Below are 26662 nucleotides of genomic sequence, written 5' to 3' on the forward strand. Positions count from 1 at the left end.
GACTGATATGCGTTAACGTCTTGCTGTTGGAAATTGGATGGGCCTGCGCTCATCATCTGCTGCTGTTGGTGCGGAGCGTGCTGACCGTACTGCTGCGCGGCCATGAACACTTGCGCGAGCGTATAGCTGTCCGCTCCCTCTGGATCGTACCATTGCGCTCCACCGCCACTCGCAGCAGGCGCCGAAGACATCTGTTGCTGTGGCTGATGCGAATACCCGTACTGAGGTGGACTGACATGGTGGTTGTAGGGCGATTGCTGCTGCTGCTGCTGCTGCTGCTGTTGCTGTTGATGCTGCTGCTGACCCGACGTAGCCGCAGCTGCCATCATGGCCGCCACGTATTGCTGATCGGCTGCTGCCGCTGAGGTGGGCGGCTTTGTTGCATACATCATGGCGGCCGCAGCAGCCATGTCGTCCTGATCGTCTCCCTCGTGGTCGGATGACTCAAAGACGTCGGTATACGGGTTGAGAGTGGCGTTGGGTGGTAGAGGTGAGAGGAGCGACGAAGAAGATGAAGCAGCTGAGCTAGGCGAATCGGCCGCTGCAGTTGCAGAGAGGTGACCGCGGCCGTATGAAGAGGATGAAGATGAGGAAGAGGCAGAGGCAGAGGCAAGGGGGGGACGCGTGGTTGGATCCATACCGGCTGCCTCCAAGGACGACGACGACGACGAAGAGACTTGGCCTCCTCGCCCTTGTCCGGGTGCGCCGTTGCCGTTAATTCCGGCGTTGTTCGACGACAACGACGAGGACGAAGACGACGACTGAGCGTGAGGGTATTGACAGTCGTGCATTTTTGCTCACTCGGCTGCTGCTGCTAGACGGTGTAGTGTTGCATGCTCGTTGTAGCTGGGTGTGCGTTGGAGTGTGTGTGCGTGTGTGTGCGTTGCAAAGGACGAGGTACGGGCTAGACTGGCAGCCAGCGCCTCTCGGCTTTGTCGATGAGCTTGATACCTCGACTTTCAGCGTCGGAGGACAAGACAAGGCAACAACGGCCCGCTCTCGGAACGGCCGGACTTGGATACGGCCAGGGACGACAAGAGAGGAACGAGGGAGTGGCAGCAATGGAGCAGGACCTGGTTGCGGCGGCGAAAATGGATGTAGGGCGAGGAAGAAGACGAGGATGGGCTGCGATTAGGCTACTGCGCTCTGCCTGCGCTCTGATCTGATCTAGGTAGCTAGGGTTGGGTGCGCGCGTGCAGCGAGGAGGAGGGACGAATGGGTGGATGCGCAGCAAGGGCACAGAGGAATCCAATCGCTGCTCTCTCTCCTCTTGCTTTGCTTGTGCTTTGAGTTGCGCCGTTGAGTGTGACTTTCTCGCAGCGCTGCGTCGATGATAGGCTCTCGTGTTTGCTTGCCTGCAACGAGCGAGGAAGAGAGGTAGGGGTGCGTGGGTGACAGAGAGGTCGTACAGAGAGATCTTTGGTCGGCCAAGTCGGGTGGCTGCGATGCGATGGAGCCAAAACGGCATCGAAGCGCACCCTCGGCTTGCTCGACGCCCTCGTCTGCTGCTCTGTGCTCTCTGCGCTCTCTGCGCTCTCTGTCCGTGTCCTCTATCTCGGTCCGTCGTCGTCTCGCTCTGTGCCTGCCCTGTCTCGTCTCGATAGGACGGAGAGTCGACCGAACTCAGCTTCGGCAGCGCGCCTGTTCAGCTCACTCCCACTGTCGACTGCTTTCTCTTTCTCATGCATCCCCGAGTCGTCGCTTGCTTTGGTGGACCCCGCGACGCCCATTAGAGCGGGCCAAAAGATGGAGGGACGCCTGGGCGTGGAGCTGCAGGTAGGGCAGGTGCGATTGGCTCAAGACCTTAAGTCCCTCAACACTAGCGCACACACGCACCCTCTTTCTCGTATCGAGTGGGGAGGCGTGGATGATGAGAAATGGACACGTCCGTCGTCGTCGTCGTTCGATCTGAATGGGGTCTAGCTGCCTGCGTTAGTCTCGATGATGTGCACCTTCGCCCCGCCTCGCCATGCGCTCGTGCGCACACACGGCGACCTTTGCGCTTGCCTTTGCTCATGGATGATATCGAGAACTCTCATATTAGACTTCAATGGGCGAGGCGAGAAATTGACAGAGGAAGGACAAGAAGAAGAGGTAGGTCGTCGCGAGTCGTCATTGATCATGGCCGTTGTCATCTCAGTGGTGTGACCTTCGTCGTCACACCGGGTATCATCACTAAACACTGTACAGCGCTCTCCGGCCATTGCCCTCGTTTAGAGCATCCTGCTCTCTCTTCACCCATGCGCTTCACGCAGCCCTTACCCTCCTCTGCGCCGCTCGTTCGACCTCGTCCCTCCACAGCTTGCGCTCCTTCTTCGCGCATCTGGCATTACACGCTGCAGCTGCCAGATCAGAGACGGAGCCTCGAGGGGAGGGCTCCTGGCTTCCTGAGGCGAGAGGAGGCGTAGAGGTACGAGATATGGGGTCGGCGACTATGCGAGTGGTGGTGCGGGAAACAGGCAGGGAATCCGATACGGCGGATCGCTGATGGTCGATTGACTGGCGTGCGAGGGCTAGCCTGTCCGCCGCAGCTTGCACCGTGCCGTCTGCCCGACTAGTGGCGTCATTGCTGCTCATGTTTGTGCTTACTCGCGTTCGAGTTGGGGCTGGAGGGCTGGAGGGAGCAGAGGACGCAGCAGCTACGGCGGCTGCTGAGTACGGCGTGGGCGCTGCGGCTACTAGCGGCGATGGACTCGCCCTTGAGGTGCCGCTGGTTGCCGGAGCGGCGTATGACCTAGGCCTGGGCTTGATATTGCGTCGCAGGTCCAATTGGTCGGCCTCAGCTGTTAGTGACAGCCTCTGTCGACTCTTGAGCTTGGCCGTCTCCTGCGGCGGCGCTTGGGGCGAGAAGGCATGCTCCAGTGCTACGGCAGCAGGAGGTGCCGCGCGAGCCGGTGTAGAGCGAGCTGGAGGTGGTCGACTGCCCATGCCTGGCATTGGAGCCGTCCTTGAGCGCATCGGAGCCTTAAGGGCAGCGTCCATTGACCTCCTCCCTTCCGTCTGCCCAGCCTTGCCCCTCAGCAGCTCCGCAGACTCCCTCGAGAGGTGAAGACGCTGCGTGTTGGGCGCCGTTGCTGGCATTGCAGCGGGCTTCTGCTCCATAGCATTTGCAGACTCCACCGCTGCGACCGAATCTGCTCGACTCCATCGCTTCATGATCTTCTCCGTACCCGCCACGACCCCCGTATCAGCGTTAGATGCCCGACTATCCCTCCTCTTCAACGCCAAATTGGGGTCCAACCCTTTGGCAGCCAGCTCAGCCCGACGCATTCTCATCTCCACCTTCTTTCTAGACTGCTTGACTCGCTCCTTTGGTCTGATGCAGACGCCAGTGTCACCATCACATAGCGTCGAGGGGATCTGCTCCTCGTGGTCGCGGAAGAGCGGGGAGAGGAGGAGGGAGTAGAAGCGATTGAGGAAGGCGGAGACGTGTGAGACGAGGAAGGAGTAGAGAGACCCGAGTGAGAAGAGGACATCTTCTGCTGATGTGACTAGTTGGCGAGAGAAGCAGGCGCCCATCGTGACGCGAGGTTTGACAGGGGTGGGGGCTTGGGCGCGGGATCCGAGTGTTGGTCCGGAGGTGTTGGTCTGGTTGCCAGGCAGAGAGGGTCAAAGAGCGTGATGATAACGAAAGAGAGAGGGGAAAGAAAAGAGATGTCGAGAGGGCCAGTCGCCCAAACGCAACGACGTCGCGAGAGCCTACGTCAAGTCGCAGCGGCTGCCTTGATCTATATCTGGCGGGAAAAGATGGTGGTGAGGTGGGATGGAAAGTGAGTGAGCAGGCGGCTGAGCGGCACTTGGAATCGAGCTAGCCCCTCTCTGACAAGACCCCGCCGTCCAAGTCCAGTCTCACGCTTTGAGCTCCTGTCCGCCCGCCTGGCCTGACATCCGTTCCGTCGCGGTGCTGCATCGAAGAAGTCAAGTCAGGCCGTCCGTCCGTCCATCCATGCGAGCATCGCGACGAGACGAGAGCGGCTGCAACTTTGTCTCTGTCCGTCGGCGCCGGGACCAGCTTGCTTGCCTTTTTGCCCTACGACATCACCCCGATCGAATCGAGGGCGTGACGATATCGAGGAGAAGGAGAAGGAAAAGGACGCCAGCACAGAACAGGCGCCACAGACTGCTGTCCCTCGATCAAGAAGGGCAAGGCATCTCTCTCATATAACGCTGTCAAGGACCAAGGCCGCCTTCCTTTGTCCCTGGCTCCCTCGCCATCCATCACGTCCTAATCAATCACGAAGCGTGACCACGAGCGGCAAATTACGACGCCCCATTCCTCGTCGTGCAGTTCCCTTTCGTCGACTCCGGCTCCTTTCCCCCTCGTCATCTCGCCTCGTCACCCATCCACAACGCGCAATGCCAAGGACCGGCGCTCAGTCGAGCGCGTCAGCTGCTGCACCAGCCAGCGGCAAGAGGAAGCGCTCCGATGAAGACGATTCTCGCAACAGCAAGGTCAGCTTCAAAAAGCACAGTAGTCGGCGCAGATCAAAGTCTGCCCGCCGTAGCATGAGCAGGAGCAGAAGCAAAAGTCGGGCCAGATCGAAGTCGCGAGGTCGATCCAAATCGAGGGGCCGCTCAAAGTCGCGTCATCGCCATGACTCGGATGACAGCAGCGATGAGGATTCGTCCGATGCATCGTCTGCTTCATCTGTTTCATCCAGCTACGACTCAAGCTCAGATACCGACGACGATGGTCGCCCTCACAAATATCGCCGTTCGCAGGAGCTCGTCGTCACCTTCCACTCCAAGGCAACGAATACGCAGTTTGAGCGCGTCCTAGACAGCTCTCTCACTTTCGCTGCAGCTAAAGACGCCGTCAGAGCCAAAATGCGCATCCCTGCACATGCTGCCTTCAAGCTTACATCGCAGAGCTCCATCGGAGGAAGCATCGTACTGGAAGAAGAGGCAGACTTCCGCGCCTTTAAGGCTCGAGCGCTGCGGACCAATGCCGAGTCGACCGTCATTAGCGTCGAGCCTGTAATGTCACCTGCAATGCCGTTCGCTACTGGTGTATGGGGAAGCGCTGCCCAGCAGCAGCAAGCACGACCGATACCAGGGCCAACCCAGGCTTCTTCCTCCAACATGCCGCCTCCGCCTCTACCAGCGCACCAATCGCAGATCTCGCCAATGGCTTTGCCTGCCACGACGCAAATGGCGCCCGCCCCCGCTGCTTCGACGCCGCTTTCTGCTGCCAAGCTTGGGCGAAGGAAGAAGCAAAAGACTGCGGCGGAACCCGATGTCTCGCAGAGTCCATCCACCAGCGCTGCTGCCACGAGAGCTAGTGGGGCGTCATCAGCTACTACTGGGGGGAGCGGCTCGGTCCCTGCGCTTGCCTTGTCACCGTATGCCTCGGGCTCGACGGACACTAGTGCCTTCGTTCCTCCTACGCTCAGAGCGCATTTGGCGAAGACAGCGTCCTCTCCGGACTCGAGCGCGACTGCCCCTGTCGCCGGCCCATCCGCCAAAGGAAAAGAAAAGGCAGTTGTCGAGGGAAACAATGATGACACAGCCACAGCTAAGGTCCGCAAAAGCAAAGCCCTCACTAAAGATTCGGTCAACAGCGAGAAGCCGAAAAAGAAGCGGGGCAGACCCAAAAAAGCGGAGACGGAGGCTAAGGCTCAGGCTGCTGCGAATGGTGAGCAAGCACAATCCACTTCATCATCATCTTCGAAGCGCGGCCAAGTAGCGTCACCAGCTCAACAGAACACTCGCCAATCGTCCCCACCCGGTCCTCCCGCCAGCGAAGTGAGCTCCGCGACGGCCGGCAAAAGTCGTCGAGGTCGCAAGTCCAAAGCGGCGCAAGCCAAGGCGGCAGAGCGTCGCTCTGAGCAGCTGGCGCAGAAGCAGGCGAGCCAATCAAATGCCGCTACGGTCTCTGAGGCAGAAGCTGAGGCTGCCACCGGATCGCAGCGTGATGCGAACACGAGCAGAAGGAGTGGACGTGTAGTGCGCGTTGTTGATACGCAGCCGCAGGAGGAGAATCACGACGATGACGAAGATGACGACGAAGGTGAGACTACAGCTCAACCAACAGCGGCGTCACCCAGAGCGCTACGTGCGGCTCGTCGCGCCAGCGATCCAGCCGCTGTTCCTGACGCCACCGCTGCAGAGGGAAGCGAAGCTGGAGCCTCCTCTGCAGCCCTTTCCTCGCGAAATGCAAACATCAGCGACGATCGCGTTGTTATTGAGATCCCTCACTCTCCTGCCACATCCCCAAGAACGGCAGCCAAGAGGAAGCGCGGTCGCGTCACCATCGCTGAGGCTATGGCTATGGAAGCGGAGAAGGAGCGAAGAGAGGCAGAGGCCAAGTCGGAGGCTGCTGAGGTGAGGAAGAGGGCGAGAGGGTCGAAGAAGCAGCAGAAGGGGAAGCGGGCCGAGGAGCAGACAGAGCCGGTCGAGATGTCGGAGGGTGATGACTCTGCTGGAAAGGACGGGGAGGCTGTCACAGCGGAGGAGGCCGTGGACACGACTGCGAATGAGCCTGAAGACGCAGCGCCTGCCATCAATGGCGATGCTCCTGGGCCGGAGCCTGGCGCCCCTCTCGCTGCTGAGAAAGACGACGAAGACGACGAGGAAGCTCCCGCAGACCGCCCGAAGCGCTCCAAGCCGCAGTCCGCCGCGACGAAGCGTGAGCGAGCCGTGCTGGAGCGCCGCCATCGCAAAATCCGCAACGACTGTGCCGCTGCTCAAACCAAGGTGGCAGCCTTGCTCGAACTCGAGCGCACAGGTCAGCCCTTGCGCAAGGCGCAGCTCACGGTCGGCAAGAAAAAGGTCGTCAAGCTACGCAGCGAGCTGGAAGAGATTGAGACCGACTTGTCCGACTATGCGGCTGCTGAGGGACTGCCGGTTCCTGAGCGTGCGCCCGAGATTGAGGAGGCGAGACGCTTGCAGACAGAGTGGGAGAATGAGACCAACGATGCAGAGGGACCGATTGCAGGGCGCAGCCGGGCGGCACGGCGGGTTGCCCAACAACAGCAGCAGCAGCAGCAGCAGCAGCAGCAGCAGCAGCAGCAGCAGCAACAGCAGCAGCATGACACTCGGCCTATTCAGGGCTTCTCCCAACAGTCATCGGAGGATGAGCTGGCTTCCCAGTACATACGTAGCGCTGAAGAGAAGGAGCAGCAGGCAAAGGAGGCCAAGGAAAAGGCCAAGAGCTTCGACGCCTCTAAGGCCCCCGGTCTTCGCTCTCCTGCTCACTCAGAGATGGACGTCGAGACTAGCCCCATCCTGCAGAGTTCACACGCAGATGCGAACGGCGCCAATGGAGACAATCTTGAGGACGAGGACCCGGACGTGACTGAGCACCCTCTCCCTCCTCCCGCAACAGCGGCGCCCATCGAGCCCGACCATACGGTGGAGGCAGACAAAGGCGAGGATGCCGACGATGAGGAATCTGCGCCCGAGGGACCGAGGAGGAGTAGTAGGGCGGACGCACAATCCAAGGTCGCGGCTGCCTCTTCGCCTGCTGCTGGAGGCTCACCACCCACTGACCGGCGTCGTGGCGCTCCCTCTGGCCAGGAGGACCGCCTTTTTCTAGGTCAGACGCAGGGGATGACGCAGACGCAGGCATCGCCGAGCGGAGCTACAGCAGCAGAATCGAAAGAGGAGGAGGTCCCTTCGACACAAAAGGCAGTAGTGGAGCAGGCGCAATCTTCGCCGCCGTCAGGCAAGAATTTGTCCGGCAGAATCAACGGCAGTCAAGGCGCCATCTCCCCCTCTCAAGCGCCAACGAGGAAGACACTGACACGTCAATCAGCTGGGTCTGATGCAGGGTCCGAGACATCGGACGATAGTGACGATGACGATGTCGAAGCCGAAGAGGAGAAGAGCGACGAGGAGGAGCACGATGATATCGAGGCTGCATCTCAGGGTAGTCACACGCAGGACGAAGAAGAGCAGGACGAGATCGAGGCGACACAGCCTGCCGACCAGAGCAGGGCTAGTGAAGAAGAGCCAGAGGATGAGATTGAGGACGGAGGAAGGAACGATGCACGCGTCAAGAATCAGCAAGAGGAGCAAGGCGTTGAGAAGGAGCCCAGCGCATTACTTGATGCAGACGCTTCCACTTCCGCTGCTCCCTCTGAGCCCGCAGAGGAGGCACGTCCGTCGGCTGCTGAGGCGAGCGGCAGTGATGCCGACGACAGCAGCGACGAGGGGGAGGAGAGTGCAGCCGGCCCTTCCAAGGACACTCCGGCCACCACTCTCGACAATGGCCAGCGGCCGGCGTCAGCTTTAATCTCAGCAAGCCCAATGCCTTCCGCGCCTCCGACCTCTCAACCAGCCGGGCGTAACAGCGGCTTCTTCTCCCCCTTCAACTTCTTCCAAAAGGATCGCACCGACCCTGCCAACGGAGCTGGAACCGCTTCACCATCTGCGTCGCAGCCGCAGCGGACATATGGCAGGTCGAATGAGGCGGCGCAGAACAGCTTCTCGGGATCCTTCTCCCAGCCCGCTGCAGCGAAAACCAGTAGGCCAAGCCTTTCGATCCCGCGTCTGAGTCAGATGGGCGCTCCACAGTTCAGAAGGCAGGGCAGCCAGGGTGCGAGTGCGAGTGCGAATGACAGCTTTGCATCCAATCGCAGCTCGAGGACTTTGGCTCGACAGTTGCCTGGCAATGCGAGTGCGAGCGCGAATGCCTCGACAAGCATGCCGCCTGGCAACCAGCAGCACGCTGCTGCTGAAGCTGGTAGTGACGACGACGCTGAAGAGGAAGAAGAGGAGAGCAGCTCTGACTCGAGCAGCAGCAGCGACTCTGATAGCGATAGCGGAGCAGGCGCAAAGAAGGCTGCCGTCAACTCCGTCAACACTTCACCTCGCGCCCGCAGCGTTCGAGGGCGCGGTCGTGGGCGAGGCGGCGGGAAAGCCGGCATTGTACCTGCTTCCAAGAGAGCGGGGGCCGAGGTGAAGAAGGCCAAGAAGACGAAGGGACTGGACGATCTCTTCTGAGCAGGGCAGAAGTAGGGTGTATCTTTATTTTCATTCCGTCAGGCGACTTCGATCTGGTCTCGATGTCATCTCATTGCTGCTTCCATCTGACAGATCTGCTCTACCGCCGCTACCTTGTGACAAAGCTGCCCTGGCTCTGGCCTCGGCGCTCAAAGCTTCGATCCCATGACGAGCTCCTTGACACCTATGAGCGCATGGCGAGGGGATTAGAGTCAGCATATACTGGCCACTGTCTTTTCGCCTCTCGCCCACTCACCCTGCTTGTCCAACGAGCTATCCGGGTAAGGCAACCACGGCCCCGGGAAATGCTTGGCTCCACCATCGACGACGATCTGCGTCCCATTGATGTAGTTTCCCGCGTCACTGAACAAGAACAATGCCGCATTGGCAATGTCATCCTTCTGTCCCATCCTCTGCGTTGGAATTCTGGAGACGACGAGATCTTCTGCTCCCTTGGGCGTAAGACGATCCGCCCCCTCTGTCCCTTGGATCATCCCTGGTGCGATGCAGTTGCTGCGAATACCAAAGGGCCCGAACTCCACAGCAATGGAGTTGGAGAGGGCGTCGACACCTGCTTTAGCGGCAGAGGGAGCCGCCTGCCAAGGGATGGCTGTGTAGTGGAGAGTGGCACTGATGTGAACGTACGAGCCATGGGAGCGTTTGAGGTGCTCCAGCGTGGCTTTGACTGTATGGTACGTGCCTAGCAGGTCGATCTCCTGAACAGTCTTGAACCCGTTGGGACTGATCCCCTCGATGGGCGCCAGGAAGTTGCCCGCAGCCCCGCACACAACCATGTCCAGTCGCCCAAACTCCTTGACCGTCGCATCAACAGCTTTCTCAACATCGTCGTACTTCCTCACATCGCCCGGAGTAGCGATACACTTCCTCCTTGTGCTCTCGCTGAGCTGCTTGGCCGCTGCAGACAGACGATCAGCCTTGCGGCCCATGATGGCAGCCGTGGCTCCATGCGCTAGGAGGACCTCGACGATTCGGTAGCAGATGCCTGACCCGCCGCCGGTGCAGAAGACGACTTTGCCTGCCAAGATGTTGGGCTTGAACGTCGTGGATGAGGGGACGGCGCGAGCTGCAAAGGCCTCGGCTGGTTCGGGAAGTTGCGGAGGTGGGGCCATGGTGACAAGCTGTTGGATATGAGGAGGAGACAGACTGGTGCGGTGCAATCGGAAGGAGGATGACGAGATTGCGAAGCAAAGTCAAAATGCTGATCCCATCGCCTCGTTTCTCCCCCGCGCCCGGCAGTCGGATCTCATGATCACGCTTGCATTGCCGGGTGCTCTTGACTTGATCTTCGCCGCGTGGCACAATGATGTCGAGCTCCCACCTCCTTCGTTAAGCTAAATCCCGTTGCTCACCACGATGACGCTGAAAGCTAAGCGGACGGCACAGGCCACAGCTCCTAAGGAGCAGCTTGCGGCCAAAGATGTCCCTGCCTTGCTCTGTCTGGCACGTCGATGCTGTACCTTGCTGCAGCACGACGTGGGAGCTGAGGCTGGCGGGCAGTCAGATTAGATAGCGGCGGCCGAGAAGAGGGAGGGAAAAGCGAGCGAGCGAGCCAGTGTAGACAAGTGCTGAGGCATGCCCACGATCGCAACTGCGACGGCAAGAGTGGACGACGGTTGCAAATAGCCCTCCTCTGCTTTCTCGTTTGCTACCGGAGATGGGGACCCGCGAAGCCTGCGTGATGTAACGAGCGGGAGGTTTGCAATGCCGCGAGAATGACAAAGATGACCTGAGTCGCCTTGTTCAAATTGCTTCTTGACCAACACATCGTTACCTGACTCTATTCCACACTCCTCGTTGCACGCCTGGCTTATACCATCACGATGTCAGTCCCACCCGCTGGTGCCGCTGCCAAGTCGCCCGCCCAGGCTGCCTTTACGGCATACATTGTACCCAGGACGGCTGCTCATGTTCGCGACTTGGTGGGTGCCGCGATAGGGTAGTACGACCGGTTCAGCCACTGATACCAGCTCGTTGCCACTCGCAGGGCATTGTCCTCGCCGCCGTTGTGGCCGCCTTCGCCATCTGGCATGGTGAGTTGCGCGCACCGACTGGCTCCGACAGCTAGCCTCTGATACTGCTATCCCTGCTCGCACAGCCCTGACCCTCCTTGAGGAGCGCTTCGAGCACAAGCGACTGCAGAGCAAGGAGACGGCCGCCACGCCGGCGCTGTTCCGAGTCAAGCGGGCCCTGACGGCAGCCACTCGCAAGGTAAGTCTCCGCTCATACTCACACCACGGCGCAGCCCCGTAGCTCAACTTCTCCTCTCCCTGCTCGCACGCAGCACTTCTCTTATCGCACCCTCACCCTTCCCTTAGGACCGCTGTCGACGAGTATCACCTTCACTGAGCTTGTGCTCCTCCTCGCCTACCTCCTGACCATGCTCCTCCTCACCCTCACCCAAGCCCACCGAGCTCCATCGCCCGGCCCGGGCAAGAGAGCCGGGTACGGCTGGTCCTCACGTGCAGGATGGATGGCTCTTGCCTCCTATCCGTGGCTTGTCGTGCTCAGCATGAAGTACAATCCCATCGCTTGGATCACTGGAGCATCCTACGAGAGGCTGCAGGTGCTGCATCGTGGCTGTTCCAGGGTTACGCTGCTGGTCATGCTGATGCATGTGGGGACAAAGGTCTGGCAGAACAATACCTTCACCATCGCATGGCGGGTGTGGGGGCTCGTCGGAGCCGTCCTCGGCATCTCCATCTTTGCATTGGGCAATCGCCTCGTCATGAGAGCTGCGTACCAGCTCTTCGTCCACGCGCACGTTGTGCTCGTCGCCGCCTTGTTTGTCGCTACATGGCGGCACGTCGTCGATATGAAGGACACGAACAAGGAGTTCAAGCCTTATCTCATCGCTGCCATCGTCTTCTGTAAGTGCGAGTGCTGAGCCCGAGGATGAAAGCCAGCTTTGACTCATCACACCTCCTTCATCCCGTCCCACCAGGGATCTTGGACCGAGTGCTCCGTCTGATCTCGCTCATCTACTTCAACGGCCTGCTCCCCTTCAACAAGTCTCGTACTACACCAGTGGCCGCCTGCATGACCGTACACAACGACCGTCTCCTCCAGCTCACCGTGACAAAGCCCGATCTGCCCCACTGGGAGCCAGGCGCGCACGTTTTCCTCATGAGTCCTCCAGCCTCGCGCGCAAAGGGAGGAGTCAGTTTGGCACTGGAGTCACACCCATTCACCATCATGTCTTTGCCCGTCCCGCGCTCGCAAGACATCGCTGTCGAGAAGAACAACGACAACGCCGCAGGGAAACTCACCTTCCTCATTCGCCCGCAACGGGGCTTCACCCGCCGCCTCTTCGAGCAAGCCAAACGCGGCGCTACAGCCGACCTACTCGTCTCTACGGCTCCTCTCTCTCCACCACGCCTGCACCCCGTCATCGCTACTTGCGACACAATCGTCCTCGCGGCGGCTGGAGTGGGGGTCAGCTGGACAACGCCCCTTCTCCTGGCTACGATGCGTGCTGCGGTTGCTCAGCAGAGTAGGGTGCGTCGCCTCGTCTTCTTGTGGGTCGTGCAGAGCAAAGACGAGATCAAAGTGCTCAGCGAGCAAGTTGGGGAAGCTTTAAAGCTGGCTACCGGTACTGCAGGGAGGGTCAAGCTGGAGGTGCGCATCCATGTCACGCGTGAAGAGGCAACGCAGGCAGACGTGCCAGCAGAGTGGGCAGCCATAGCTGCTGAGAGCAATGGCGAGAAGGACCTCCCTACCCCCGAGTCGGAGAAGCCTATCCCTTCCACCTCATCTTCACCCATCACAGTCGCCCAAAGTCGCCCAGACATGGAGATCCTCCTTCTGTCCATTGCAGGTGAGGCGCAAGGCCGTTTGTGGGTGGGCGTGTGCGGCCCTGGGGCGTTTGCGCAGGACGTCAAGAGGGCCGCGCGTAGGCTCATTCGTCCCATGGATGTGCTGCGGGGTGACAGTGATGGAAAGGGCGATGTGAGCGTGCATGCTGAGGTGTTCGGGTGGTGATCTGTAGGGGGAATATCGGTGGTGAATAGGGCGATGGCAGGGGCCAGGGACCGAAAGCAGAGAGCGAGGGCAACATCATCGTATCAATTCTTGTTGCGCTATCGTTGACTCCACTTACGCCATACATTCTTGTCACACTAGCCATTACGACTCTTGCTCTCGATGGTAGTAAAGTCTCGCTGCGAAGAAAATAGCAAGGGTATGGCAATCTGGTCGCCGAAGCTCGCGTCGGCCGGGCAGCCGTACCCGTTGGAGCGACTCGCGGCGTTCAAAGCCTCTGTGCCAAAAACGGGTCCAAGCTCTCTGGCAGCCATCCATGCACGACGTCATAGGCCCCAGTCGCGACGACGAATTTCCCTCGTCCCGAAGCTCAGTTTGCCGCGGCAACTTCAACTTACGGCAAGGGATGACGACAATTGTGTTGGGACAGGCAGAGGAGATAGGCAATTGATCGTGGCTTGCAAAAGCGGGCCGTGAGCTGCTCGTTGCCTAGCGTGACTGAAGATTATGGTGAAGTCTCTGGCGCTTTTGTGACTGGTGCGCGTATGAGGTGGATCGGGTAAGGAAGTGCGGCATGCAAGCAGACCTCTTTCTCGCATTCGCCGCTTGTCCGTCTCGTTTCGACTTCCCGCCCCGACTGGGTGGGCGATGTGACTGAATGTGCTGCCCAGCTTCCTCCTGTTCCCTTCGTCCTGTATCGTCCATCTCACCCTTATCCTCATCCAAAGGTCTGGTCCCAAGTGGTAGCAGGGCTGAACGCCTTGTCATAGGGCATCGAGCAGCATCGTCGCCCCCAGTCTTCTCTCTCAGCATCTCCTGTTTCCAGCACGCAAGCAAGCCTATTTCGGTCTCGTCTCGTCCCGCGGATCCTCAGCGACCTCATCCACCATTACCATCTAGCCGTAGCGTCGACAGCACTATCTGGATCCGTTGCGGCGATTCTTGATATCTTCACTTTCTCAGCTAGCATCCCGGAATGAGATTCCTCCGTCCATCGTCCTCGCGGCGAGGCCTTGACCTCGCCGCCGCCGCCTTCTGGACGCTGTTGGCCTTCCTCGCCTTTTCAGCACCAGTCGAAGCAAGTATCTCGCAACCAAAGATGTTGAGTGAGTAGGACCACACCATCTACCCCAGCACCGCAGACACAGCGCTAAGATTCGCCCTCGCCCGCGCCTGTAGCCACCTCCTCCGTCGCATACTGCGCACCACCCAAAGTCCTCATCGTCGAGAACGCCGCACTCACCGTCTTCCCGGATAATCAGACCGTCGAGTTCGAGCTCGCAGCCGGATCAACAGCAAATGACCTGAACGTGACTGTTGCGATCCACGTAAATGCCTACGGACTCGGCGTCGTCGACTTCTCTCTAGACCTCTGCACCATCGCGGGCGGGATCCTCTGCCCTCTGCCTACCTACCAATTCAACGGCGGAGGCGTCTATCCGATCCCCAAGGAATACCTGGACAAAGTACCCGCAATCGCTTACGCCATCCCTGACCTCGAGGCACTCGCTACCCTGTCCCTCACATCGCAAACGGGCGAGGTTGTAGGATGCGTGCAGGTCACCCTCACCAATGGCCACACGGCTCGTCAGTCCGGTGCGACGTGGGCTACGGTTGGTCTTGCTCTGCTGGCCCTATTCAGCTCCCTGCTTCACTCCAGTATTGCTCAATCAGTCGGAGCGGCTCAGTGGCGCATCGTCGATGTGATGCTCATGATTCAGCACATTGCGTTCACCGGTCTACTGTCACTCAACTTTCCAATCGTCTTCATCAGCTATGCGCTCAACTTTGCGTGGAGCATCGGCATCATCAACATCCCTTCGCTGCAGAGCTCGATTACGTCGACGAGGAGCAAGACGGGAGGCAATGAAGGGGCCATCTTTGGCGAGCAGCTGACGGCTCAAACGGCCAGGACGGCGGTCAATCTGGGCACCGTGATGAACCCGGCGAGCAGTAGTGGTGGGAAAATCGACTTCCTGCAGCTGCCGAGCTTCATTGCGACTAGCGGCGGTGACAGCAACAGTACCTCCCTCGCTCCGCTTGGAACCCTCTCAGCGTCGTCGAGCCATTTCTCAATTGGCTCGCACTCTCACGCCTCCGCTAGCACTCCTCCCATCGCCAAGCGTTCCGCCTTTGACGCTGTGATCGAAGCCGCTCGCCCTCTCTTCATTCGCGCAGCCAAGTACGCCCCGAACACAGGGCCAAACGGCCTTCCCGTCACCTCAACAACGACTGCGAACCTGCCCATCGTCTCCAACAATACCGAGAACAATTACGGCGGCCTAGACCTCTACACGCAGCGCGCAAACGTGGCACCGGACAATGCCCTTCTCACCGTGCTGGTCAGCATCTTCATCCTCCTTGCCATTGTCGTGGGTGCTCTTCTCCTCACATATGGGATTGCCTGGCTCTTCCGTCTCATCACGGCCAAGAAGACGAGCAATAATCCGGCGCACTGGTCGAGAAGGATCACTCGACCCTCCCAATTCGGCATCGTGGTCCTCGCCACGCTTGCCCGCTTCCTCTTGGTCGTCCTGCCGGTCTTCTTCATCTTCTCCTTCTACCAATGGCGCCACGGCGACTCGTGGGTCCCGGACTTCTTGGCCGCATTCTTCCTCTTCGTCTTTCTCCTCGCGCTCGCGCTCTTCTATCTTCCCTGCTTGACCGCAGTACGCCGTTCGGTGCTCGGACCGGAGGTGCTTTACTACTCCTCGCACGACGAGAAGCAGCCCCCCATCGAGGGACGAAGCGTCGCCAAGAAGTGGGGCCACATTGCGCACCCGTACAGGCCGAAATTCTGGTGGTTTGCACTGGTCTTCATCCTAATGAGCGTCATAAGGGCATGCTTCGTCTCCTTCGCACAAGGCCAAGACTTCACGCAAGCCGTCGGTCTCCTCGTATTCGAGGTTGTCTTCTTCGTCGTGCTCATCGCACTGCGTGTAGGCAGAGACAAGAAGAGTGACTGGGTCTTCATCGTCTTGACCTTCTTCCGCCTCGCATCTTGGGCCGTTTGCGTTGCTTTCACTCGACGTGCAAACGTTACCACCATCCCAAGGGCAATCGTGGGCTTCGTGCTCATCGTGGTGACGGGTCTGCCGATCATTTGGCTCTTCTTCCTCACAGTCTGGGACCTCTTCTCGGCACTGCTGCCAAAGAAGCGTAGGCCTGCCCACCACAAACATCGCGACCTCGACGCAGAGAAGGCTACCGAGTACGGCACAGTGGGCGCTGCTGGTGCTGGTGCGGCTGGAGCCGGCGCGGGCGCTGTAGCTGCTCAGCACGACTCGGCAGACAGTGAGCGCACGAGTGAAGGTGCTGCTCCTGCCCTGCCGGCCGCCACGGCTGGCTCATCCCCCTCGGGCGTCTCGCATGAAGACCCAGCCATCGCACAAGGCGAAGCCAACTCGCCCAGCTCGAACCCATATGGGCCTGAGCCGGAAGAGTACTGGGGTAGGCAGCATTAGAGCCGGCGCCTTTTCTGGACGTCCAGGATCTGCCCTGTTCAACTGCGACTCCCTTTGCTTTCCTTTGTAGCACATCCTCCACTCCCTCTTGGCTTTTCATTCGACTTCAACTTCATAACCTCTGGACCCGCACTAGACTTTTCTCAGACTCGTACATCTTTTTCTTCGCGAATGTGAATAATTCTGGATTTGTTCAGCCTATGCTGCGAGCCCGCTACTCCTCATCGCCCCAATCAAGCTCCTCATCCTGCTCAGCGGCAGCGGCGGCGGCGGACTTCTTACGGCGCTCGCGCTTTGACTCTTCGATGGGTCGCTCCTCAGTTGAGACGGATTTTCCCGGTACTTTGCCCTGCGGCAGAGCATGGCCGTTGGTAGACGAAAATGTTGCGGGCGAAGATGCAGTCACCCAACCCAAGCGACGAGCCATGTCCGCTAGCCCGGCTCCACCGCCATCATGCTCTTCTTTTGTCTCCTCGTCCTTTCCCTCGTCACTGTGACCGAGCGTAGCGCTCTGCGGACCCTCAACGCGTGGCCTTTTGCTGCCGACTGCTTGAACCTCGTCACCATCGTCGTCTTCATCATCCTCATCAGAAGAGGCATAGCCTCCCAAGAGGCCAGCAAGGCCGTTGCTGGCTGGCTTGGGCGCCCCTACTGTTTGCGGTCGACTGACAGCGGGAATGAGAGGCCTTGCTGCTGCTGCTGATGCTGCTTCTGAGGGCAGTGGCGCTGGAAGGGATGCGGTTGACGCCCCTCTCTGCGGGCTCAGCGTCCGGTTTCCCATCTTGTCCAAAGGCGCCGCTTCCTTGCGGGGCTGACCTACCTCCTCCCCCTCCTCTCCTTGACCATCATCCCAGGTAACAATCTTCACCCCTCTCGCCATCCCCTCCGCTCCATCTCTCGACCGACTTGCCCTGGACAGCTCCTCTAGCTCTCCTCTGTTCCAAATCTCGACACGTGGGAACTCCACGACGGAGTGCCCTCGAGGGAGAGAGCGGAGCATGCCTTCCACTGAGAGGATCGGGGAAGTGAGGGCGTCGCCATTGGCTTGCGATGAACTTGATGCGCCCGTCTTCGTGGGCACAGGGTAGAGCAGCCGTACGGGCGGCCGCATCTCGGGCCTGCTCGTGGGCGAGGAGCCCTCGGCTGAGACGTTCGAAACGCCGTTCAATTGCGCATGCGCTTGCGCTTCTCCCGTCTTTTGGAAAGCCGCACGGTCTTCCGTCCCCGCCGCAGGCTTCGACGCTGCATACTTCGTCTGCATTGCATTTGCGGCCTCGAGTTTGGCTGATAGCTGGGCGAGGAGATTTGCGGAGAGCAGAGACGATGGCGCGTGAGCAGCGCCCGACTGATTGAGGCCCACTGCCGCTACTGGTGGTGACGATGCTGCTCCTCGCATTGCCCTCGGTCCCGTAGGTGGTGATCCCCACGACCCTTGCCGCTGCTGCTTCACCCTGCGCTCCTCTTCTTGCCTCGATCTCTCTTGCTCCACTAGTCGCGCAGCCTCCGCCTGCCTCTCCTCCTCTTCTTCCTGTTCAGCAGCCTTTCCCCTCCTCTCCCACCACTCCAAGTACTTGGCACTACTTTCGTTGCGTAGCCGAGTCGGGTGAACTTGGACTGCTAGCGCTATGCTGGGGGGAAGGGAGGTGTAGGGGTGGGGCGTTGTGCTGGCCTCTGCTGAAAAAGCGCTGTGGGCCGAGTGGTGACCGTAAGTAGCAAGGATGGCATCTGAAATGTAGTATTGCGTCTTGTGAGCGTGAGGCTGGGCCGCAGGTGTAGAATCAGGGTGGGCGTCGCCATTGCCATCTTGCTGCTCGTTTGGATGCGGCTCCTCCCCATTCAAGGGCTGCTCCGCACCTCCTCGCCCTTTAGCGGCAGCTCCCCGCTTCCTTGCCTTCTTCCTCGCCGCTGAAGACATGCCACTGCCTGGGCCTGCTGCAATACCTTCTGCTGACGCAGATGCGCTGGACTGCTGCCCGTCTTCCGGTCGCTTCCAATCCTTGGGCGCCATCTTTAGGCTCTCTCTCTCCAACTCTTGCATGACCCTGTGCTCCACAGGCATCCCGCTGGGCACATCATGGATCAATCGCCGCCTTTCACCAGACTCCATTTTCTTGCCTTTCCCACCTGACACGGCGACCCACACCAGCTCCACAGTCCAACGTACCCTCTTGCCCTTGTCATGCCACACCGTCCGGTTTTCTTCGCGTCTGGCCATGCCCTCTGGCAACCACAACACCTTGCACCGGCGAGAGCGCACGGCGTCCTCGAGAGCTTCGCGCTGCTTCCGAGCACGATGCTTTGCCGGGTCGATCGGAGGCGGACGACGTTGTTGTGAGGGCCCTGCAGTGCTGTCTGATGCGGGTTGAGGAGGCATTAAACCACGGGAGACGAGCTCCTTTCCTGCTGCGGATACATGTCGACCAATCTGAGAGAGGAAGTGATAATCTTTGAGGAACTGAGAAGAGTCGTAACTGCGCATAGGTACCCATGATGTCGACGCTTGAGTAGCGAGTGATGTCGATGCCGAGGCCGTTGCAGAGGACGAAGATCCAGCCGCTGCTTCTTGGGCGTGACCCTCAGCCTTGTGCCTCTTATGGCATGGGAGAGAGCAAGTAGGCGCCTGGCATGCCGGACACTTGTATTTGGAGGAAGACGAGGTGCAAACAATGCATGGCCCCAGTAGGGCGGGCATGCTGCGTCGTTGAGGGCGATAATGTGACTTTGGAGTGGAGCGAAGGCGAGGAAATCAAAATTCTCGTGTTGCACCAAGCTGCACCAGCCTCGAGAGCGGGAGTGGGCGCTGCTTCCGTCGCCACGTGGATAGCGGGGATGCAGTGGAGGCACAAAGGATGTCAAGGGCTGCTCCTCATTCCGGCAATGGCGAGGGCCTCTTTGTCTCTTCATCCACCAACGTCGCCCTATTCGCTATCTCGCCTCTCTTTCCTTTCATCTCTCTCTTTCTCTTTCCCACTCATGGCAGAGCCGCGCCCTCTCAGCGGCATTGCAGCGCCTGCGGCACGAGTGGCCACGTCCACCGTCTCCTTCTACGCTCCTCGCACTCACGGTTCCCTGTATGCACTCCAACGACCGGCTTTCAGCACCTCCAAGCAAGGCGCTTTCCTCTTCACTGCCAGCCAAGGCTCTATCGTCACCCCACAAGCAGCTCTGCTTCCTCTCACACTCTCAGCCCCTCGCACCATCACCGCTCTCCGCACATTCTCCACCACCGCACTTCCCCGTAATGCAGCCACCGCCGTACCATCGTCCAGCGGCTCAATCAAACCCATTACATTCCGCAATTACCCACTGCGACATCTCGTCCTCTTCCCTGTACTACACAGCAGTATCGCCTGGACGCTGCTCGGCCCAACCTACCTCCTGCTCTCCTTCACCAACTTGACCCCACTCCTCCTCGCCGGACCACAAGGAGTCGCAGTCCTCAACACGCGCATCCCTTCCCTCGTACCCGATGGAGCACTGTACGGCCTACGTGACGCAAGAGCCGTAGCAGCAAAGCAACGTCCGGATGCTGTGAGCAAGGGAGTCACAGTAGAAGAGTGGGCAGAGGCAAGCATCCGTAAAGCTGCAGGGACGACGTGGAGGACGGCAAAGGGTGTACGGGATCTCGTCTCTCGCGTGAGAGGAGCGGCGGCTGTTCCCTCGAAGTTGGAGCAAGCCGCAAAGGACATCGGCGAGGAAGCTGAACAGACTGGTGATTTGGCTGGTGCCGCCTCGGGGAAGAGAGGGGCGAGGGGATGGCTGAACAAGGCGCGCTATTTGACCAACTCGCTGGGTGGGGCTGACAGTAGCAGCGATGCGAGTGGCGGTCAGAGCGAAGGTGGGGTCATCAACGAGACTCGCGGGATGATGAGATCCTACATCTCCAAGCAGACGCATAGCGTTACCGTGCGCGACTTGGCGGATGTCGTGGGTGCTTGGGTGCTTGTCAAGGTGAGTCCGCGAAGCGACCTTGATGCCTGCTTGCCTGCCTTCCATGATCACTGACTGACTCGTCTTTCACACTGTCGCGCACGCATAGTGTCTGCTCCCTGTTCGAGTGCCCTTATCTCTCTGGCTAACACCCAAAGCGGTCCGATGGACACTCATGCGTGGTGCAGCGACAGCCAGGACGGCTACGGCTACGACTGCTGGTGCGGCAAAGGCTGGGGTGCCAAAGTAACGGAGGGGGACAAACAGTCAGTTGCAGACGTCGTGCTCACGATGCAGAGAGGCTTGCAGCAAGGCCGGCTTCAGAGGGAAGGAAGAGCGATTGATTGATACCCAATGCATCACCACTCGCAGCCGTTCAGAATCAGGAATCGAGTGACCATTTTGGGAAAGTAAGAGAGAGCCATCTAGAAAGAGCGATAGGGTAGATGGGCGGAGGAAGCTAAAGTGTGTGTGCGTGTGTGTGTGTGTGTGCAGGAACCGCTTCTCTATTGATCGTGGTTCATCGTCGATCCTCGAGGCTGGATGAAGGCGGTTGGAGATTACGTCGAGAGCGCTCCATCGTGCGCTTCTCGTCGGCCATCGTCTCGCTTTTGTCCTTCTACCTCCTACTCCTTGCGCTATTCTTCGTCGTGGATCCTCTCAGCTCCCCTGCGCTGCCAAACAAAGGCCTTGCCCCGCTTCATCGTGCTGCCTCTACCCTTGCGCGACTGCAGCGTCCATTACCACCACGCTGCTTAGTTGGTCTTGGTGACCTCCTTGAGCTTGTCTGCCTTGGCCTTTGCATCCTCAGCAGCCTCCTCGACAGCAGCCTTGACTCCCTTCTCATTGACGTTGCTGACCCACCCACGGACGTGATCGGCAAGGGCGACCATGCAGACGCTGTGCGCGAGCGGGGTCCAAGAGGGATGATTAGCTCTCTGACTTCCGCCTTACACCCTGTCAATCTACGGCGCGCCGCTCGAACTCACGTTTGCCAAATACCCAGCGCAATCCTAGGGGAGATACCCCTGTAGAGCCCCTTGATGCCGTTCTCCCTGTAAATGTAGCCCAGCGTACCAAAGACGCCCGGCTTGTTCGGCCTTCCCTCAACGGTCTTTTCTGCCTTTGCCATACTCTGCATCTCTACACGAACCACCTCAATAGGCTGATTCCAGCAGCCGAGGGCACCGCCAATGGACGAACAGAAGATCTTCTCGAGAGGGCTGAGCTTCTCCTTCTCTCCCTTGCCGCTAAAGGATCGGACGGGCGCCTCAGCGAGACGGGCGAAACCCATGCGAGAACCCCAGTTGGTGCATTGACGAAGAGCGACGGCATTGACTCCCTTGTTGATTCCGGCGATACCCTCCTTGCGGTAGATGTCCATGAAGACTTGGAAGGTGCCGGGGGGCTTGATGCCTGCGGCTGATTGCTTGTGGCGTGTAATTTCGGCGCTGTGCGAGAGCGGGGATCGGCGGAGGTCAGCGTCGTGCTTGGCAATGCGATATGATCTTGGTTGTTGCCGGTACGACTCACGTCTTCATGCAAGTGCAGAATCCCATGGTTGCATACGCCTGAGCAATACCACCACCCATACCGCCGAGCAGACCAGCAGAGCCTGCGCCGATACCAGACTTGACTGCGGTCTTCTCAATCTCGGCAGCTGTGAAGAGGAGCACGGCTCCCTTGGTCGAGGCTTCAATCCAAGCCCACGGGATAAGCTGTGCGAGCGAGAAGCAGAGAGGGACTTTAGCACAAGCTCAGGGAGATGGAGTCCTCGAGTCATTACGTCGCCCGCACTCACGCCCTGGTAGTAGCCGAGCACACCTCCGCGCGACCAGACCTCCTTGAGCGCCTGAGCCATAGTGAGCGAACGGTTGGCGGCCATGGTCGTCTTGGTCACCTCGAGGGGCTGGCCGAGGGTCGTGACCTCGAAGCTGTGAGCGCAGAGCGATAAGGACAGACAAGGATGGATTGTGTGTCAGTTGACCTGGACATGGAAGGTGATGTTTCAGTCGAGCTGAGACTCACAGGTTCCTGCGCGAGCAAGGGCGACGTTGCGTGGGCGAAGCGCGAGGTGTGTTGGACGAGGGATTAGCAATAGTAACACTTGGGCCGCTGCCTCAACCCCAATCGTGCATCGCCTCAGCGCACTCACATCAAGCTGCCTACAGCGATGTTCGACCAGCTGAAGCCTCCCTGTTGCGGTGCCATTTTGCAAGATACGAGGTGGACGAAAGGGAAAGGAGGACAAAGGAGGTATGGGTCGGTCGGAGATGAGAGGGGAGGGAAGGAAAGCACCGTCAAGTCGTGGTGAGAATGTCCAATCGAGAATACGCCGAATGGCTCTCTCTCACTCTGTGGGGAGGCGGCAGCCCGCACGGCGGCGGCGGCGCGGCTCAACGCGATGTGCCTGTCCGACGCCCCGCCGCCGACGAGATGGGGAGGGCCAAGCGACGCTGCTGGGGGGAAACAGAGAACCACGTGGAGGCGGGCGATGCAGGACGGTGAGAGCCGAAGTTGACTTGCATCGTCGCGTCGAAAGCTGAAAGGCGCGCTTGACTTGGCTTCAATCACTTCGATCTTCGCTTGTGATAGGACTCATAACATCGCAGCAAGGCACAAAGGGGTCCATTGATCGAAAGCGTTCCGGTCATATTGACCCGAAGAGAGCTTGCCGCCAGCAGCCATGCTTCTCCGTGATCCTTCTCACCTCAGGCGACAAGTAGCAAGCTGAGCAATCCGCCGACCAGAAGCGCTACCACAATCCTCAACAGCATTTGACCACCATCACCTCCTACCTTGACTGCCGCGCTCTTGGCCTGCGTGTCGTTCCCTGCCGATGGACTGGGACTGCTCACGCTTAGTGTGTCGGTCCCGTTGGTAGCCTGGTTCAGATTCACGAAGCCCGCCCCAACGCCCGCTTGCTTCACCTGATCTGAGATCTTCCCATCCCCAAAGGCCTTCCCTCCGCACATCTGCAGCATCGACTTCTTAATCGAGCTCCCATCAGGTAGGGTCTTGCTCTCATTCTTGTACGCAGGATAGAAGAGCTGGGTCAGCATAGCCTTGTGGCAGTCAGAGCAGAGTAGATCCTTCTGCATCGCCTGAACCTTCTTGTCCTTCGAAGCGGACAGCTTCTTCAAGACAGGCGTCCAGTAGGCAGGATCATTGCTTTGCATCTGAAAGAAGCCATTCAGTCCCATGTTGGAGCCCGTCATGTTTTGCAGACCAGCAAAGAGTTGCAGACTGCACAGTGGGTGACCTTGAATCGTGGTAGTTCCGGGTGGGCTGTTGTCCCCGGGGAGAGTGACCGCAGAGGGGTCCGAGGTTGGAGTGGTCATGTTCACTAGACAGGCCATATCACGCTGCGTGGCGTAAGAGGAGAGGAAGCGAGAAAGGAGAGCCGCCGAGCTGGTAGTCGAGCTCAGCTCTTGCTTACTGCAGCCTTTGGTGAGGGTGGCGAGGGAGCTGTTGAGCGTCGAGGGATTGCAGACCGGGCGGATACAGAGCGTCTACGGGCGAGGTCTAAGGTCAGCACGGCCAATGCTTCGGAGCGACCAAGTCGACGACACTCACCTGCGACAAGTACTTGCCCATTGGCCCAATCAAGCTCGCGTTGTCGCCACCTCCTCCACGTGCTCCACTCAGAAGGGGCGCCAGAGTGTCATCGGTAGTCAAATCATCCAAGCCCATGCACTGAGCAAGGTCTTGCGTTCCAACAATCTGGCCAATGGCCGTACTGCAGTTCTGGCTGACACCGCCCATGGCACCCTTTGAGGCGCTCCCAGAGGGAGAAGGCGAGGCAGCAGCAGCGGCAGATGCGCCAGAGGGTGCCACGGCAGGCTGTGCGACGCCTTGACTTTTCTTGGGGCTGGAGGCAGAGGAGGGATCGGCCTGCTTTGCGAGTTGAGCCTGCTCGTCCGGCGAGGATACAATGCGCGCGGCCGCGATGTGGTTATGTTCCTTGGCGGCGCAACGCTTGCGGCTGCCAGCGTGAAGCACAGTCTGAGAATGGGGATTGTTGCGGTGGTTGACGTGGACATTGCGTGCCTCTTGCCACACGCCGCTACTGCGGCCGGTCAGGCGACCATTGTTGTCCACCTGGGCCAGGTCGGCTGCTGTAGGCGCCACCAGGACGCATATGGAGAGGCAGCAGAGGATCAAAGTGGCGCTGAGTCGCAGGAGTGAAGCTGAAGAGCGCATGATCTTCCAGAAATACGAGGAGTGTGGGGAATAGGAAGGAAAGAATGTGCATCGAACGGGGGATAGATAGCGAACAGACAGTGCTCAAGCATGAGCGGGGGTGAAGGCGTCGATGACGATGACCTGGGGTACGAGCGTCAGTGGTCTTTCGCTTCCTCTCCTCTCGCGCAGGGACGGCGGAAACAATTCATTCACACTGATTTTCGAAGAGGGGTAGCGACGCCAATTGCGGTAGTGGCCGAAAGGGGTGACCCCTGGTGCCAAGATGGGTCGTGCGGGCGGCGATTCGTATGTTTGATGTTGAGGAGCGTAGTACGCGCTTGGACCCCTTCGCAAAATTACGTAGGCTCAAAGTGGCGCCGACGCATTGGGAAGCAGCGCTCAGACCTCCTTCAAGACGCCTGACTACTGGCTTGAACAGATCGAACAATGAGATAGAGAAGTCAGGTGAGGCAGGTATGTACAGAGTGGCCGATCTGAGAAGAGCGAATTTCAGTCATCACAGAAACAGAGCGGAGATCAGAGAGGCTGGACGCATAGTAACTCTCTCAAATCATTAGCCCACCAACGAACGCCCCCACGACGCCAATGAACGGAGCAGCTCCCCATCGGGCACCCTCCACCTTCGCTACGCTCATGCTTGCTCCATTTCCGTGCTTCGTCCCGTTTACCGCCTGGCTCTGAGCTGACGATGCCCCGTTGCTATGGTCATTGATCCCCGGTCCCGTCCTGATTTCCACAGTCTTGGGCATCTCTCCATCGACAAACGCCTCGCCACAATTCTGTACCAGGAAACGACGAGCGAAAGGTGCTGCCTTTCCTGTCAACTGGGCAGATGTAGCAGGAAGGTCATATGGGTCCTCGTTGGCATCCAAGGTGGCATTAGGACCGGCGGCAGTCGCATCCTTGAGCTTCCCGCCGAAGAGGTAATTGACGGAAGCCTTGTGACATTCCGTACTGAATACCTCTTTCACAGCACCCGTACCATTCTTTGTCACCTTCTCACTAATCTCCCGCATCAAGGCGTGGTCCACCATTTTCATCCTGACCAGAGTCTCAGAGTCAAAGACGACATCCGTGTGCGCTTCGATGGCTTTGAGGAGCTTGATGAAGCAAAGAGCATTGCCTCCAAGGCTGGCCGTGGGATGCTCTGGAGGCGGGCCAGCGAGCAGGTTGACAAGGCAGGAGATATTGCGTTGGAGCTGATAGGAGGAGATAAGCAGCGTGAGGAAGGTCGCTTCGGACGGTTCTGGCGCAGAAGAAGGCGCAGCGGCCTTGCCTTTGTCATCGTCGTCATTGTCTTGGTCCTTGCCGTTTTTATCGGCGTCATCATCGTCTTCGTCCGTCGAGTGTGAGCCAGCATCACTGCAATTTGCTCCAAGCTTAAGGATGCCGTCGTTGAGCACGTCAGGTGCACAACTTGGAGCGGGGCAGAACGTCTATTGTCATTGTGAATCAAAGTCAGCTAGATGCTGCCACAACGCCTCGCTCGCTGCTCTGACTCACCTGCCCTAGATAGTCTCCAAATTGCCAAGCTACACTCTCTCCGGGCTTGCCTACGGTCGCCTGCAACGCGCTGTACTTGTCGTTGGTCAGTCCGAGACACTTGTCGAGCTCCTGAATGCTTGTGAGTATGGAGACAGCGGCGGAACAGTTCTTGGAAGGAATGATCTGAGGGCCAAGACCGTTGACAACGGGAAGGTGGCCGATGCTGATAGGAATGTGAATGGGTAGGGGCGGAGGTCTAGTGATATTGTCTGCAATTGATGGCTGGTTGCCGGGCTCAATAGTCTGATTCTGAGGAGGGTCGGCAAGGACTCCTTTGACGAGTGCTGCAGCGAGGGCGAAGATGCTGAGGCGAAGAGGTGCGAGCATCGTGTCCGTCGCTAGGTGCTGAACAGGCCTTCGGATGGGCGTGGAGAGAAGTCAAGGTGTGCCTCTTGCTTTGCTTTATGGCTGGTTACCAAGCCCACGTCTGCACCATGACCCTGTCTTGAACCTGAGAGCGTTTTCAGAGGAGGAGCGGAGGAAAGATCGGCCCGACAGTGAAGGCAGACTTGGAGGACGGCGGCATGGCGGCGGCCCGTCGAGCACCTCCGCCAGCCGCTGGCGGCTGCTCG

At 59.2% G+C, this 26662-nt stretch overlaps 10 protein-coding genes across 10 annotated transcripts; 4 read left to right on the forward strand and 6 right to left on the reverse strand.

The window, feature by feature from the left end:
* Positions 1-2247: 2247 nt before the first annotated feature.
* BDZ90DRAFT_262390 (hypothetical protein) lies at positions 2248-3519 on the reverse strand (the record flags this gene model as incomplete). Its single annotated transcript, XM_025508475.1, has 1 exon — positions 2248-3519. One exon carries the CDS (start codon positions 3517-3519, stop codon positions 2248-2250), a length of 1272 nt encoding a protein of 423 aa, XP_025359947.1.
* An 837-nt stretch (positions 3520-4356) lies between these two features.
* On the forward strand, positions 4357-8946 carry BDZ90DRAFT_228400 (hypothetical protein; the record flags this gene model as incomplete). The annotated part of the gene is made up of 1 exon (XM_025504806.1): positions 4357-8946. One exon carries the CDS (start codon positions 4357-4359, stop codon positions 8944-8946), a length of 4590 nt encoding a protein of 1529 aa, XP_025359948.1.
* Positions 8947-9095: 149 nt separating this feature from the next.
* BDZ90DRAFT_247076 (NAD(P)-binding protein) lies at positions 9096-10076 on the reverse strand (the record flags this gene model as incomplete). The annotated part of the gene is made up of 2 exons (XM_025507587.1): positions 9096-9130; positions 9203-10076. 2 exons carry the CDS (start codon positions 10074-10076, stop codon positions 9096-9098), a joined length of 909 nt encoding a protein of 302 aa, XP_025359949.1.
* Positions 10077-10432: 356 nt separating this feature from the next.
* BDZ90DRAFT_73460 (hypothetical protein) lies at positions 10433-13026 on the forward strand. The gene is made up of 5 exons (XM_025509817.1): positions 10433-10886; positions 10952-10997; positions 11063-11175; positions 11249-11834; positions 11909-13026. The coding sequence occupies exons 1-5, from the start codon at positions 10788-10790 to the stop codon at positions 12943-12945; spliced, it is 1881 nt and encodes a 626-aa protein (XP_025359950.1). The 5' UTR covers positions 10433-10787; the 3' UTR covers positions 12946-13026.
* A 768-nt stretch (positions 13027-13794) lies between these two features.
* Positions 13795-16516, forward strand: BDZ90DRAFT_73505 (TRP-domain-containing protein). The gene is made up of 2 exons (XM_025509818.1): positions 13795-14051; positions 14125-16516. The coding sequence occupies exons 1-2, from the start codon at positions 13922-13924 to the stop codon at positions 16407-16409; spliced, it is 2415 nt and encodes an 804-aa protein (XP_025359951.1). The 5' UTR covers positions 13795-13921; the 3' UTR covers positions 16410-16516.
* A 2030-nt stretch (positions 16517-18546) lies between these two features.
* On the reverse strand, positions 18547-19116 carry BDZ90DRAFT_209803 (hypothetical protein; the record flags this gene model as incomplete). The annotated part of the gene is made up of 2 exons (XM_025504055.1): positions 18547-18908; positions 18984-19116. Coding segments are annotated over 2 exons (495 nt in total), but the record flags the coding sequence as incomplete, so codon positions are not given.
* Positions 19117-19382: 266 nt separating this feature from the next.
* On the forward strand, positions 19383-20589 carry BDZ90DRAFT_281563 (hypothetical protein; the record flags this gene model as incomplete). Its single annotated transcript, XM_025509372.1, has 2 exons — positions 19383-20360; positions 20449-20589. 2 exons carry the CDS (start codon positions 19383-19385, stop codon positions 20587-20589), a joined length of 1119 nt encoding a protein of 372 aa, XP_025359953.1.
* A 70-nt stretch (positions 20590-20659) lies between these two features.
* BDZ90DRAFT_234185 (putative YHM2-protein of the mitochondrial carrier family) lies at positions 20660-22620 on the reverse strand. Its single transcript, XM_025506923.1, has 6 exons — positions 22495-22620; positions 22368-22373; positions 22141-22273; positions 21873-22057; positions 21329-21790; positions 20660-21239 (listed from the first exon to the last, which is right to left on the reverse strand). The coding sequence occupies exons 1-6, from the start codon at positions 22548-22550 to the stop codon at positions 21095-21097; spliced, it is 987 nt and encodes a 328-aa protein (XP_025359954.1). The 5' UTR covers positions 22551-22620; the 3' UTR covers positions 20660-21094.
* Positions 22621-22906: 286 nt separating this feature from the next.
* BDZ90DRAFT_281565 (hypothetical protein) lies at positions 22907-24542 on the reverse strand (the record flags this gene model as incomplete). The annotated part of the gene is made up of 2 exons (XM_025509373.1): positions 22907-23851; positions 23916-24542. The coding sequence occupies 2 exons, from the start codon at positions 24540-24542 to the stop codon at positions 23051-23053; spliced, it is 1428 nt and encodes a 475-aa protein (XP_025359955.1). The 3' UTR covers positions 22907-23050.
* A 423-nt stretch (positions 24543-24965) lies between these two features.
* On the reverse strand, positions 24966-26546 carry BDZ90DRAFT_234187 (hypothetical protein; the record flags this gene model as incomplete). The annotated part of the gene is made up of 2 exons (XM_025506924.1): positions 26049-26546; positions 24966-25981 (listed from the first exon to the last, which is right to left on the reverse strand). Coding segments are annotated over exons 1-2 (1255 nt in total), but the record flags the coding sequence as incomplete, so codon positions are not given.
* Between the last annotated feature and the right edge of the window lie 116 nt (positions 26547-26662).

Source organism: Jaminaea rosea (assembly GCF_003144245.1).
Source record: "Jaminaea rosea strain MCA 5214 unplaced genomic scaffold BDZ90scaffold_15, whole genome shotgun sequence".
NCBI classification, from domain to species: domain Eukaryota; kingdom Fungi; phylum Basidiomycota; class Exobasidiomycetes; order Microstromatales; genus Jaminaea; species Jaminaea rosea.

What these genes read in the sequence shown, in the direction of transcription:
- BDZ90DRAFT_73505 (XM_025509818.1), top strand. Translation starts at nt 13,922, where the DNA reads ATGAGATTCCTCCGTCCATCGTCCTCGCGGCGAGGCCTTGACCTCGCC. An exon ending in CTCGCAACCAAAGATGTTGA is followed by an intron (nt 14,052 to 14,124) that starts GTGAGTAGGACC and finishes CCGCGCCTGTAG; the next exon opens with CCACCTCCTCCGTCGCATAC.
- BDZ90DRAFT_234185 (XM_025506923.1), bottom strand. Translation starts at nt 22,550, where the DNA reads ATGGCACCGCAACAGGGAGGCTTCAGCTGGTCGAACATCGCTGTAGGC. An exon ending in TTCTGCACTTGCATGAAGAC is followed by an intron (nt 21,791 to 21,872) that starts GTGAGTCGTACC and finishes GCTCTCGCACAG; the next exon opens with CGCCGAAATTACACGCCACA. An exon ending in GCGCTGGGTATTTGGCAAAC is followed by an intron (nt 21,240 to 21,328) that starts GTGAGTTCGAGC and finishes GCTCGCGCACAG; the next exon opens with CGTCTGCATGGTCGCCCTTG.
- BDZ90DRAFT_73460 (XM_025509817.1), top strand. Translation starts at nt 10,788, where the DNA reads ATGTCAGTCCCACCCGCTGGTGCCGCTGCCAAGTCGCCCGCCCAGGCT. An exon ending in CTGCTCATGTTCGCGACTTG is followed by an intron (nt 10,887 to 10,951) that starts GTGGGTGCCGCG and finishes TGCCACTCGCAG; the next exon opens with GGCATTGTCCTCGCCGCCGT. An exon ending in CATCGCTGCCATCGTCTTCT is followed by an intron (nt 11,835 to 11,908) that starts GTAAGTGCGAGT and finishes CCGTCCCACCAG; the next exon opens with GGATCTTGGACCGAGTGCTC.